We start from the raw sequence: 15,065 nt of genomic DNA on the forward strand, positions 1-15,065 counted from the left end.
CGCCCCGCCCCGCCCCGCCCCCGCCCCCCCTGCTACGCGGCCGCCCACCCCCACCCTTGACTGCGCCCACCCGTCTCCCCCAGGGCCGCCGTCAGCCCCGCGGGACCTGCAGTACAGCCTGAGCCGCTCGCCGCTGGCGCTGCGGCTGCGCTGGCTGCCGCCGGCCGACTCGGGCGGCCGCTCGGACGTCACGTACTCGCTGCTGTGCCTGCGCTGCGGCCGCGAGGGCCCGGCGGGCGCGTGCGAGCCATGCGGGCCTCGCGTGGCCTTCGTGCCGCGCCAGGTGGGGCTGCGGGAGCGCGCCGCCACGCTACTGCACCTGCGGCCCGGCGCGCGCTACACCGTGCGCGTGGCCGCGCTCAACGGCGTGTCTGGCCCGGCGGCCGCCGCGGGAGCCACCTACGCGCAGGTCACGGTCTCCACCGGGCCCGGGGGTAAGATCTTGCGCACCCTGCGCGCTCCCCTGTGCCACCCACCGCGAGCATGCCCACAGCCCGCAACCACCCCAGATAAACTGCGATCGCTGGTTTTACACGAAGATCCCCGACCCCGGCGACCCCCACCGAAGTCAGCCCCCTTCCCGAAGGCCACGCGGGAGGGACTGAAGATGCGGATGACTCTGTGCCTCGGGGCCACAGAGGTTATGAGTGTTCAGCGAGCCTGCGGGAGCCAGTGCGCTCTCCTCTTTCCTGACCTGGAGTGAGCCTTTGCCCCACACCCAGCTCTGCAGTTACCGGAAAAAAGAGGTGGAAGATTCTGCAATCTTTTGCCCTCTCTGTCCAAAAATTTCCGTGGGAAGCCAAATCATACCTCCCTATTTCCTTTCTCAGAAGGAGGGACCCTGTGTGTCCCTTGGCCTCTACAAGGATTCTACTGCCTCACCCTCTTTCCTGGCCCTGGAAAAGAGCAAGGAAGCACGAAGGGTCGGAGGGTAGGGGCAGTAGAATTCACAGGCCAACACATAACAGTCCCTTTTGGGAGTCTGGAATTTAGATGAATAAGTGAAGACCTGCACTCCTTTAATATCACATCTTCCTCATTCTTGACTTTTATTAATACAATATTAATATTGATTTGTCTTACTCAGCTGGGGTACAGCTTCAAGTAATCCTCCAAGTATCCTTTGCAAGAAAAGAGTGTATGATTTCTGAGTCCTTTCATGTCTGAAAAGATATGATCCTTTTGTGACTCTGCTTCCTTGTCTAATGGCAGCTGTGTTGCAGAGAAGTCTGAGGCCAGGGTAATTTTATATTATATTATATTATATATATGTTGTTTTGTAGGTAACTTGGGTACAAATGTGTACACACATGGATGTTTTTATAATTCTTTAGCCTACTGGTGAAAATAAAATCTAACCAATATTAATTTCTTTTCATTGAGTTTGGCTATAACATCATAAAACTTTCAATCTGCGTACCTCTTTTTATTTCTGAAAGGTTTTTTCAGTTATTACTTTGACTAGAACCTCTGATAACTCCAGTCTCTCTAAGAATCTCTCTAAGCCTTGAGTTGTACGTCCATTTTTCTGATTCTCAAATCTTGTCACTTCCTTTGTCATTTTCAGCTCTCAGTCCATTTCCTCTGCCTTTTAGGAGAGGGTTCCCAACTTGTCTGGTTTTCTGGAAGAACAGTTTTTTTGTTTTTTTTTTAATTATCCCTACCTAACATTTGCTATTGCATTTACATTTAACAATTTTTTTCTGTCTTCTTTTTTTTTTTTTTTTGGCTGCCCTGACTCTTTATTGCTGTGTGTGGGCTTTCTCTAATTGCAGAGAGCAGGGGCTACTCTTCCCTGTGGTGGCTTCTCTTGCTGAGGCAGGCAGGGCTTTAGGGCCTCGAGCTTCAGTAGTTGTGGTGCAAGAGCTTAGTTGCCCCATGGCAAGTGGGATCTTCCCAGACCAGGAGTCACACCTGTGTCCCCTGTATTGGCATGGGCCTTCAGGAAAGTCCTGCATTTACATTTAAAAAATTCAGTATAGAAAATGAAAGAAAGCACCCAGAATCCTGTTATCCAGAGATAAACACAACTACTAATATCTTGGAGTATATCCTTCCATAATTTTTTCTGTATTTATATACATACTTAGAATTATCTACTATAAATCCCCCACTGCATAATATATGTAACACAAATTTTTATCTAGTATTTCCTGATAACAATCATATTATGATATAGATGGATTTAAAAATCGTGTTAAGGAAATAATCTTCTCCCATTTTATTAATAAAAACACTAAGCTTCCACTGATTGAGGGCTGCTCTGTGTTGGGTACCATGCAATATGATTTTCTACATTAATTCATTTAAATTGAATTATAATCATCTTTCAGATGATAAAACTGAAGTCTGAGAGGCCAAGTGAATTATCTGAAGTCAGCCAGAACACAGGTCTGTCTATTACCAAAGCCCTGCTTTTAGCTCTTTGGCCATATAATGCTTTTGCTTTAAAAAAGTCAGCAATGGATGTTAATTTTACAAAATGCTTCTTAAGCATCTTTCAAGATGACCACATGTATTTTCTCCTTTGAACTTTTGATATGATGAATTCTACTAATGGATTTTACAATGTGATTTTCTGCATTCCTAGATTATACCCTGCTGCAGATGAGTGTCTTATTCTTTTAATATTTGCTGAATTAATTTGCTTATATTTTAATATTTCCCATCTACATTTATAAAAGAGATTAGTTTTTGTGTTCTTTGTCGAGTTTTAGCATTTTGGTAATGCTGGCTTTGAAAAAGGCATCAGGGATAATCTTTTCTTTTTCTCTACTCTGGAATAGTTTAAATAGCATAGTTATCATTCTTTGGAGACAGGCAGAACTGCCTGGGAAACCACTTTTTTAGTGAAAGTTTGCTGATGGCCCAGTCTTTTCTGTAACTTCCTTTTGAATCAGTTTTGTTAATCTGTACTTCCACAGAACATCTTTTGATGATCTTTTTCTAACTTATTAGCCCAGAAATGCTGATTTAAAAACTTTCTGTAGTATCTAGAGTTTACTTTCTCTTTCTTTGTATTGTGCCCTGTGATTTCTTTTTAAAAAATTATTCTTGGAAGGAATTTATTTTATTGGTTATGACAGATAACCAGCTCTTGAACTCATCAATTTCACTGCTCTTTACTTTTGTCAATTATTTTATGATTTTATCTTTCTTAACACCATCCTCCTGCTTTCCTGAGGTCTTTTTCTAGGTAAGTTCAGTGTTTAATTGTTATATTATAGTTTTAATATTTTAAGTCTAAGAAATTTCCTCTGAGAATAGCTTTGGTCACATCTAGTATGTTTTTATACATAGCACATTATTCATATTGTCATTTTCTTTCTAGATATAATTCACATACCATAAAATTTCACATACCTTTTAAAGTGTGCGATTTAGTCATTTTTTCCTATACAACTATCACAGACTCTAATTCCAGAACATTTTCATCACCCCCAAAAGAAACCCCATTAACAGTCACTCCCGATTCCTCCCACTCACTTTAGCCCCTAATAACCACTAATCCACTTTCTGTTTCTATGGATTTTCCTATTCTGATCATTTTATATACATGGAATTATACAATGTCTAGACGTTTGTGTCTGGCTTTTTTTTCACTTAGCATAATGTTTTCAAGGCTTGTCCATGTTGTAGCATGTATCAGTATTGCATTCCTTTTTTATGGGTAATATTCCATTGTGTGGATATACCACAAGTTTGTTTATTCATTCATCAGTTTATGGGATTTGGACTGTTTCTGCTTTTTGGCTATTAGAGTAATGCTGCTATGAACATTCACGTACAAGTTTTGTGGAAACATAAGTTTTCAGTTCTCTTGGGTATAAACTTAGGAGTGGAATTGCTAGGTCATATGGTGTCATAGATTGAATTATCTCTCCCAAATTCATATATTGAAGCCTTAACCCCCAGTGTGACTATATTTGGAGACAGGGCCTTTAAGGAAATAACTAATGGTAATGAGCCCACTTTTGGCCTCCTGATGGGAAGAGCTGACTCTTTGGAAAAGACCCTCATGCTGGAAAAGACTGAAGGCAAAAGGAGAAGTGGGCAACAGAGGATGAGATGGTTGGATGGAATCACTGACTCAATGGACATGAGTTTGAGCAAACTCAGGGAGATGGTGAGGGACAGGGAAGCCTGATGTGCTGCAGTTCATGGGGTTGCAAAAAGTTGGACATGGCTTAGCAACTCCGGCTGCAACAGACTGCGCAGAAGCATGGCTGTGAGGAGCTACCCCACGCCTGAGGTCAGGGGCGGCGGCCGAGAGGAGCAACCCCACGTCCAAGGAGCGGCGGCTGCGCGGGCGCAGGAGGGCCTAGAGGAGCTACTCCACGTTCAAGGTCAGGAGGGGCGGCCGTGAGGAGATGCCCCTTGTCCACGGTAAGGAGCAGCGGCTGCGCTTTGCTGGAGCAGCCGTGAAGAGATACCCCACGTCCAAGGTGAGAGAAACCCAAGTAAGACGGTGGTGTTGCGAGAGGGCATCAGAGGGCAGACACCCTGAAACCACAATCACAGAAAACTAGCCAATCTGATCACAGGACCACAGCCTTGTCTAACTCAGTGAAGCTAAGCCATGCTGTGTGGGGCCACCCAAGATGGTCGGGTCATGGTGGAGAGGTCTGACAGAATGTGGTCCACTGGAGAAGGGAATGGCAAGCCACTTCAGTATTCTTGCCTTGAGAACCCCATGAACAGTATGAAAAGGCAAAATGATAGAATACTGAAAGAGGAACTCCCCAGGTCGGTAGGTGCCCAATATGCTACTGGAGATCAGTGGAGAAATAACTCCAGAAAGAATGAAGGGACGGAGCCAAAGCAAAAACAACACTCAGTTGTGGATGTGACTGGTGATAGAAGCAAGGTCTGATGCTGTAAAGAGCAATATTGCATAGGAACCGGGAATGTTAGGTCCATGAATCAAGGCAAATTGGAAGTGGTCAAACAGGAGATGGCAAGAGTGAACGTCAACATTCTAGGAATCAGCAAACTAAAATGGACTGGAATGGGTGAATTTAACTCAGAATGACCATTATATCTACTACTGTGGCAGGAATCCCCTAGGAGAAATGGATTAGCCATCATGGTCAACAAAAGAGTCCAAAGTGCAGTACTTGGATGCAATCTCAAAAATGACAGAATGATCTTTGTTCGTTTCCAAGGCAAACCATTCAATATCATGGTAATCCAAGCCTATGCCCCAATCAGTAACGCTGAAGAAGCTGAAGTTGAATGGTTCTGTGAAGACCTAAAAGACCTTTTAGAACTAACACCCAAAAAAGATGTCCTTTTCATTATAGGGGCCTGGAATGCAAAAGTACGAAGTCAAGAAACACCTGGAGTAACAGGCAAATTTGGCCTTGGAGTACAGAATGAAGCAGGGCAAAGGCTAATAGAGTTTTGCCAAGAGAACGCATTGGTCATAGCAAACACGCTCTTCCAACAACACAAGAGAAGACTCTACACATGGACATCACCAGATGGTCAACACCGAAATCAGATTGATTATATTCTTTGCAGCCAAAGATGGAGAAGCTCTATACAGTCAGCAAAAACAAGACGGGGAGCTGACTGTGGCTCAGATCATGAACTCCTTATTGCCAAATTCAGACTTAAATTGAAGAAAGTAGGGAAAACCACTAGACCATTCAGGTATGACCTAAATCAAATCCCTTATGACTATACAGCAGAAGTGAGAAATAGATTTAAGGGACTAGATCTGATAGAGTGCCTGATGAACTATGGATGGAGGTTCGTGACATTGTACAGGAGACAGGCATCAGGACCATCCTCATGGAAAAGAAATGCAAAAAGGCAAAATGGTTGTCTGAGGAGGCCTTACAAATAGCTGTGAAGAGAAGAGAAGAGAAAAGGAAAGATATTCCCATTTGAATGCAGAGTTCCAAAGAAGAGCAAGGAGAGATAAGAAAGCCTTCCTCAGCGATCAGTGCAAAGAAATAGAGGAAAACAACAGAATGGGAAAGACTAGAGATCTCTTCAAGAAAATTAGAGATACCAAGGGAACATTTCATGCAAAGATGGGTTCAATAAAGGACAGAAATGGTATGGACCTAACAGAAGCAGAAGATATTAAGAAGAGGTGGCAAGAATACACAGAGGAACTGTACAAAAAAGATCTTCATGACCCAGATAATCGCAATGGTGTGATCACTCACCTAGAGCCAGACATCCTGGAATGTGAAGTCAGGCGGGCCTTGGAAAGCATCACTACGAACAAAGCTAGTGGAAGTGATGGAATTCCAGTTGAGCTATTTCAAATGCTGAAGGATGATACTGTGAAAGTGCTGCACTCAATATGCCAGCAAATTTGGAAAACTCAGCAGTGGCCACAGGACTGGAAAAGGTCAGTTTTCATTCCAATCCCAAAGAATGCTCTAAACTACCGCACAATTGCACTCATCTCACATGCTAGTCAAGTAATGCTCAAAATTCTCCAAGCCAGGCTTCAGCAATATGTGAACCGTGAACTTCCAGATGTTCAAGCTGGTTTTAGAAAAGGCAGAGGAAAAAGAGATCAAATTGCCAACATCTGCTGGATCATCAAAAAAGCAAGAGAGTTCCAGAAAAACATCTATTTCTGCTTTATTGACTATGCCAGAGCCTTTGACTGTGTGGATCACAATAAACTGTGGAAAATTCTGAAAGAGATGGGCATACCAGACCACCTGACCTGCCTCTTGAGAAACCTATATGCAGGTCAGGAAGCAACAGTTAGAACTGGACATGGTACAACAGACTGGTTCCAAATAGGAAAAGGAGTACATCAAGGCTGTATATTGTCACCCTGCTTATTTAACTTATATGCAGAGTACATTATGAGAAACGCTGGGCTGGAAGAAGCACAAGCTGGAGTCAAGATTGCCGGGAGAAATATCAATAACCTCAGATATTCAGATGACACCACTCTTATGGCAGAAAGTGAGAGGAACTAAAAAGCATCTTGATGAAAGTGAAAGAGGAGAGTGAAAAAGTTGGCTTAAAGCTCAACAGTAAGAAAACTAAGATCATGGTCCCATCACTTCGTGGGAAATAGATGGGGAAACAGTGGAAACAGTGTCAGACTTTATTTTGGGGGGTTCCAAAATCACTGGAGATGGTGATTGCAGCCATGAAATTAAAAGATGCTTACTCCTTGGAAGGAAAGTTATGACCAACCTAGATAGCATATTAAGAAGCAGAGACATTACTTTGCCAACAAAGGTACGTCTGGTCAAGGCTATGGTTTTTCCAGTGGTCATGTATGGATGTGGGAGTTGGACTGTGAAGAAAGCTGAGCGCCGAAAAATTGATGCTTTTGAGCTGTGGTGTTGGAGAAGACTCTTGAGAGTCCCTTGGACTGCAAGGAGATCCAACCAGTCCATCCTAAAGGAGATCAGTCCTGGGTGTTCATTGGAAGGACTGATGCTGAAGCTGAAACTCCAGTACTTTGGCCACCTCATGCGAAGAGTTGACTCTTTGGAAAAGCCCCTGATGTTGGGAGGGATTGGGGGAAGGAGGAGAAGGGGACGACAGAGGATGAGATGGCTGGATGGCATCACCAACTCGATGGACATGGGTTTGGGTAGACTCTGGGAGTTGGTGATGGACAGGGAGGCCTGGTGTACTGTGATTCATGGGGTCGCAAAGAGTCGGATATGACTGAGCAACTGAACTGAAGTGAACTGAGCTAGCAACTGAACAACAACAGTGAGATCATAAGGGAGAGGCCTGAATCCCAGGGACTTACAAGGTGTCCTTCCAAGAAGAGGAACACACACCAGAACTCATTTATGCCCTTTATCCATACACAGGGGAAAGGACAGGTGAGGATACAGCAAGAAGGTGGCTGGGAGCAAGTCAGGAAGAGAACCCTTACCAGAATACAAATATGAATCTGCGAGCATCATCTGGAATTTCTAGTCTTTAGAACTGTAAGAAAATAAATTTTTGTTATTTAAGCTACCCAGTCTGTAGTATCTTGTTATGGCAGCCTGCATAGACCAATATATATGGAAACTTTGAAAAAATCTTTTTGAGGAGCTGCTTAACTTTTTGAGGCATGCCAAACTGTCTTCCAAAGCAACTGTACCATTTTACATTCCCACCAGCAATGTACAAAGGTTCCAGTTTCTCCACATCCTCACCAACACTTGCTTGTCTTGCTGATTACAGCCATCCTAGTCGATGTGAAGTGCTACCTCACTGGGGTTTCAGTTTATTTTTCTGTAATGACTACGGATGTTGAACCTCTTTTCAATGTGCTGGGTTTTCTTTTCGTCATTGAGTTATAAGAGTTGTTTTTTTTGTTTGTTTGTTTAATATATCCATATATTCTGGATACCTTTGTATTACTTCCTCAGATTGCTGTAACAAATTTCTAAAAGTTGGATGATTTAAAACAAACTTATTGGTTCACACTTCTGGAAGCGAGAAGTTTGAAATCACGGTGTCAGCAGGGCCATGCTCTGTGTGACTGTTGCAGGGGAGAAGGGTTCCTTCCTTCCAGCCCTTGGAATTAGCTGGCAGTCCTTGGCCTTCCTTGGTTCACAGATCCATCACTCCAGTCACATGGCCTTCTTTTCCACATATGTCTTCATGTCATCTCCCCTCCATCAGTGCCTGCCTCTGTGTCTGAACTTCCTCCCTTTCAGAAGGACACCAGTCACACTGGATAAGTCCCACCTAAATGACTTCACGTTAACTTGATTACCTCTGTGAAGACCATATTTCCAAATAAAGTCACATTCTAGAGGTACTGGGTGTTAGGACCTCAACATATCTTTTTGACGGAACACAATTCCATACATAACAACCATCATACACATGATTTGCAAATATTTGCTCTGTGGATTGTCACCTACTTTCTTTTTGGCAATTGAGGCATAACTGACATATAACTTTAATTTTAGGTGTACAACATAATGATTTGATACTTGTATATACTATAGAGTTACCACCACAATAAGTCTAGAGCATCCATAACCGTCCATAACCACACACAGTTATGAATTGTTTTTCTTATGATGAGAACTTTTAAGGCCTACTCTCAGCAATTTTCAAATATACAATATAGTATTTTTAATTGTAATCACCGCACTGGTTACCACCCTGTACATTACATTTCCAGGACTTATTTATTTTATAACAGTAAACTTGTCCAGTTTGACCACCTTCACCCATTTTGTCCACCTCTCACCCCCTGCCTTGGCAACTAGCTGTCTTCCACTTTCTTTTTTTGTCTGAGCCCTTGGCAGTGAAAGTATGGAGTTCTAACCATTGGATCATCAGCGGATTCCCTGTCCTTCACTTTCTTAGTACCATCCTTTGAAACTCAACATTTTAAATTTTGATCAAGTCCAGTTTATTTTTTCAAGTTGCTTCTGCTTTTGGTGTCACATCTAAGACATCATTGCCTAAATCAAGGTAGTAAAGATTTGTACCTATGTTTTCTTCTAGTATTGTCATTTTGACTAAAAGTGTTTTGGAGAATGTATTTTAACTTCTGGATGACTTATTTTGTTATGTTTTTGTTTCTGATTTTACTGCTTCATGTTTAGAGAAGGAGATTTGTACAGTGTTTACATTTTAATTTTATTTTATTTTTTGCTGCACGGTTTGTGGGATCTTAATTCCCCAAGTAGGGTTTGAACCCAGGCCCTGGCCGTGAAAGCACCAGGTCCTAACCACTGGACTGCCAGGGAATTCCCTGCAGTGTTTACATTTTAAAGGAGCTGGTGGAGTTTTCTTTGTGGGTTAAGACATGGTGACCATTTTAACTATTCCATGGCTACTTTGAAGCGATGCATACTTCGCTTTTTTTTGTACTGCAGTGTTCTCTCTCTCCCTCTCTCTTTCCTCATATATACTAAGTGCTATATTATTCAATTTTTCTATTTCCTTCTTACTGTCTACTTGACGTTCCAAAGACTAAGAAGTTTAAGTTTCCCATTCTGCTTATGATTTTGTTAAATTCCATGTACTTATAATGACTTTTAAATATTTCAATTTTGCTAACGCATTTTTAGTTTCCCTACAAGTGTTTCTCACCTTCTCCACTTTTATCTCATGTCATCCTGTTTCTTTTTCTTCTCCATCTGTTTTCCCTTCATTGCCTTCTGCTTCTATTTCAAGAGGCTGTGTTTTCTTTCATTTTCTTGAAGATGCCAAACAGTCTCCTTACTTGTTCTTCTAACTGTCATATTAATCACTCTTCAAGATCTGTTCCTCCTGAGTTTTCAGAGTAATACTTTTTTTTTTGCTAATTCAGAAATGTTTTTTCATATGCCCATTTTCTTAGTTTTTTTTTTCTCTTTAATTATTCTTGAACAAAGAAATAGCTGATATTAGCCCCCCAAACCCCAAAAACCAAACCAAGACCACGACACATGAATTGTCCTTTGGATTGGTTTGTGAAGCTTTCAGCCACAAGTAACAATACAATTCAGTGCAAATGACCTTTGACTGAAACGACTTCTCAGCTTACCTAAGAAGAGTAAAATTGGAGCTTGGTTAATTCAGCAACTGAACAGTGCTCTCAAGGACCCAGGTTCTTTCTTTCTCTGCAGTTTTCTGTCCTTATAACCTAGGCTGGCTCCCTTATGGTGGCAAGATGGATATAGCCACTCCAGACATCACATCCCTACCGTGCAGGGCAGATAAATAACTGTTTCTTCCTTGTTGGTGTCTTTTTAAGAGCAGGAAGGCTTTCCCAGGCACTTCCCTGGTGGTGTAGTGGTTGAGACTTTGCATTCTAGTGCACGGGATATGGGTTCCATCCTGGGTTGGGGAGCTAAGATCCCCCATGCCTCGCAACCAAAAAACCAAAACTTAAAAAAGCAGAAGCAAAATTGTAACAAATTCATAAACACTTTTTTTTTTTTAAAGTAACCTTTCCCAGAATCCCTCCTCCTTTTAGGTGATTTCTCCTTTTCTTGGCCAGAATTGGATTATGAATCCAACCTTGATCCAATTATTGGCAAAGGGAATGAGTGCCCATGAATGTTTTAGGACAATCAGAATCAACCCGAATCATCTGAGGGGAGACAGTAGACCCTGAATCCAAAACTGGGCTTGGTCAACAGGAAAGTGGGGCATGGCTGTTGAACAGCCAGTGTCTGCTGGACTCTTGGCCCCACTTGGGTGCTGGCTGAACCGCATCACAAATGTACGGTGGGAGAGCAGGTGCTGGGGCTCTGTTTTTAGCTTCGTTCTCAGGGTTTATCAGGCTTTCATCTAATGTCACTCTGCAGGGCTGAAATGGAACCTTCTCCTGTCTCTATATCCTGGCCATCTGATAACATTCAGAAGATGTAGTTTTAAAAAATGGCATTCCTGGCTCTTTCCTATCTCTGCCCTCCTGTATCTACAAGAGGTTGCATCCCTTCCTAGGATGTCTCATCACTCCTCTTCCCTTTGTGCCTGCATCTTTTCTGGGAGCTGCCATCTCCAAGTGTATCTAGGCTGAGAGGCCCTCTCAGGGGACAGCGGAAGCAACTACGCAGTGAAGTGATGGCTGTGTGCTCATTGTCCAGTCGACAAAACCTTGCTTTAAAAAAAAAAAAAAAAGGGTCAGACAGTGGGAGGAAGGATAAAGGATCTTTCAAGTTATTTTTAGGATGGGAGGCAATGTCACTCTGTGGGCAGCATAGCCTGGGGGTTCACTGCAATTGTATTTTTCAGTCCAGTCCCACTGGCTTTATCATAGGTGGAAATATGCCACTCTACTCCCCATCCTCCCATTCTGGCAATCAGCTGTCAAGACTCATTTATGGTGACATTTCTACATTTTCCATATATTTAGGTTTTAATTAGAATTTGGAAGAGAGAGCAATTAATGGGGGCTGTTAGATGGTGACCATTTAAAACTGGAAGCCATGTTTATATGCTTTTCAGAAACAGCTCCTTACGCCCTTGTCTCCATTTCCTTGACTCCTTGCTACCTGCTGTTTTGTTGTTGTTCAGTCACTAAGTTGTGTCCAACTCTTTGTGACCTCATGGACTGCAGCACACCAGGCTCCTCAGTCCTTCGCTATCTCCCAAAGTTTGCTCAAATTCATGTCCATTGAATTGGACGTGGTGGTACTATCTAACCATCTCATCCTCTACCACCCCTTCTCCATTTGCGTTCAGTCTTTCCCAGCATCAGAATCCAATGAGTTTGCTCTTTGCATCAGGTGGTCAAAGTACTAGAGATTCAGCTTTAGTATCAGTCCTTACAGTGAATATCGAGGGTTGATTTCCTTTATGATTGACTGGTTTGATCTCCTTGCAGTCCAAGGGACTCTCACAGGTCTCCAGCACCACAATTTGAAAGCATCAATTCTTTGGCACTCAACCTTCTTTACAGTCCAACTCTCACATCTGTTCATGACTACTGGGAAAACCATAGCTTTCACTATGTGGACCTTTGTCAGCAAAGTGATGTCTCTGCTTTTTGATATACTGTCTTTGTTTGTCATAGCTTTCTTTCCAAGAAGCAAGTGTCTTTTAATTTCATAGCTGCAATCACCATCCACAGCGATTTTGGAGCCCAAGAAAATAAAATCTGTCACTGCTTCCACTTTTCCCCCTTCTATTTGCCATGAAGTTATGGGACTAGATGCCATGATCTTCTTTTTTTGAATGTTGAGTTTTAAGCCAGCTTTTTCACTCTCCTCTTTCACTCTCATCAAGAGGCTCTTTAGTTCCTCTTCACTTTCTGCCACTAGAGTGGTAACATCTGCATATCTGAGGTTGTTGATATTTCTTCTGTCAGTTTTGATCCTGGCTTGTGATTCATGCAGCCCAGCATTTTGGACTACTCTGCATAGAAGTTAAATAAGCAGGATGACAATATACAGCCTTGGTGTACTCCTCTCCCAATTTTGAACCATTCTGTTCCATGTCTGGTTCTAACTGTTGCTTCTTGACCCAAATACAGGTTTCTCAGGAGACAGATAAGATGGTCTGGTATTCCCGTCTCTTTTAAGAGTTTTCCAGTTTCTTGTGATTCTCACAGTCAAAGGCTTTAGCATAGTCAGTGAAGCAGAAGTAGATGTTTTTCTGGAATTCCCTTGCTTTCTACATGATCCAGCAAATGTTGGCAATCTGATCTTCGGTTCCTCTGCCTTTTCTAAACCCAGCCTGTACATCTGAAAGTTCTTGGTGCACTTACTGCTGAAACCTAGCCTGAAGGATTTTGAGCATAACCTTGCTAGCATATGAAATGAGTGCAATTGTACATTCAGAGAATGTTTGAACATTCTTTGGCATTTCCCTTCTTTAGGGTTGAAATGAAAACTGACCTATTCCAGTCCTGTGGCTACTTCCTGCTGTCTACTTCCTCTGAATGCCCTGAAGACACTAGGAACCTCCACATTGTTAAAGCCAGTGGCACTTTGAATTGTTTTGTTACCTGTCTTTGCTCTGCATATGACACTGCCAACCAGCATCTCCTTTTGTTGGTAAGCGTGGTATTGAGTGCTTGTTCTATGTCAAGTATAGTGCTAAGCTCTTTATATGTTATTAATTCATAAAATTCTCAAGGCAAGTATTAAGAGGTCATTATTGTTTCCTATCTACATGTAAGGAAACTGAGGCTCTTGCTTGTGGACCAGTAGCTAACAACAGGAAGAGTCAAGCAGGAACCTTCCTAAATGTTATTTTTCCTGGGTTTCTGTAGCCTCGTTTGTTCCTAGTTTTTCCTCTCCTCTCTTTGGCTCCTCCTTCCCAAGCTGCTCTTTCTTTGCCTGCCTCTTAAGTGTGGTCATTTCTTGGGCTTGTTTCCTGATAGCTTTGCCTTCTCTCCCTTTCTGCAATTGCCCTGGGCAGTTTCATCAAATCTCCTTCAAATGGCTCTCAGATCTCCATCTCCCTCCTGGATACCTCTTGTGAGCCTTGGAACCACTTGTGGGGTTAGTTGCTTGTGTCTGACTCTTTGTGACCACATGGACTGTAGCCCGCCAGGCTCCTCTGTCCATGGGATTCTCCAGGCAAGAATGCTGGAGTGGGTGTTCATGCCCTCCTTCAGGGGATCTTCCCGACCCAGGAATTGAACCCGCGTCTCCTGTGTCTCCTGCATTGCAGGTTGATTCTTTGCCGGCTGAGCCATCAGGGAAGCCCTTGGAACCACTTACCCATCAACTTTCCTAGCGTCTTCTCTTGGGAAACCCTCTGTTCAACACACATTGGAATCACCAAGAAGCTTTTTAAAAAGATAGTAATGCCTGAGTCCCACTTCACAGAAACTGATTTAATTGCTTTGGGTTGTGTGACCTGAGCGTTACTATTTTTTTTTTCATTATGGTTAAAAACAGGAAATTTTATAACAGGAAATTTACCAAATTAACCATTTTTAGTGTACAGTACAGTAGCATTAACTGTATGCATGTCATTGTACAACAGACCCCTATAGACTTTTTCATCTTGCAAAATGCAAACTATTAAAATAAATGCACTGTATACTCCTTGAGCAGCAACTCCTCTTCCCCCATCCTCCCAGACCCTGGCAACCACATTCTACCTTCTAAGAGTTAAGTTACTTTAGATAGCTTACGTAGAAGTGGAATCATGCAATATTTGTCTCTTTGTGACTGGCTTATTTCACTCAGCATGATGTCCTCAAAGTTGATCCATGTTGTAGCATATGATGGGATTTCCTTTCTTTAAGCTGAGTAGTATTCCATTGTATGTCTATATCACTTTTTTTTTTCTTGCTGCCTTTTTTTTTTTTTTCTTGTTGCCTTTTTGAGACATCATTGACATATAACTCTGTAACTCTAAGGTGTGATGATTTGGTGCATGTGTATATTGTGAAATGATTGCCATGGGAAGGTTAGTTAACACATCCATCCTCTCACATAATTACATTTTGTGCATGGTGCGAACACTGATGATCTGTCTTAGCAGCTTTCAAGTGCACCATGGTATACACTAGATCCCCAGATTTTATTCTTCTTATAATTGGAAGTCTGGATCTTTGACCAACATCTCCCTGTTTCCCCCATGTCCTATCTCTTGGCAAAAATCCAATCTATTCTCTGTTCTCTGAGTTTGGCTTTTTTAGATTCTATGTATAAGTGACA

The 15,065-nt window shown here is 42.5% G+C and overlaps 1 protein-coding gene across 1 annotated transcript in view; it reads left to right on the top strand.

Moving 5' to 3' along the window:
• EPHA10 (EPH receptor A10) overlaps positions 1-15,065 on the top strand; it is a 46,327-nt gene that overhangs the window by 10,613 nt on the left and 20,649 nt on the right. Inside the window, exon 5 of the mRNA XM_043878285.1 lies at positions 84-434. Coding sequence (XP_043734220.1) covers positions 84-434 — 351 coding nt within the window. The remainder of the gene's footprint in view (positions 1-83; positions 435-15,065) is intronic.

The sequence above is a fragment of the Cervus elaphus genome, chromosome 20 (genome assembly GCF_910594005.1).
Source record: "Cervus elaphus chromosome 20, mCerEla1.1, whole genome shotgun sequence".
Taxonomy (NCBI): Eukaryota; Metazoa; Chordata; class Mammalia; order Artiodactyla; family Cervidae; genus Cervus; species Cervus elaphus.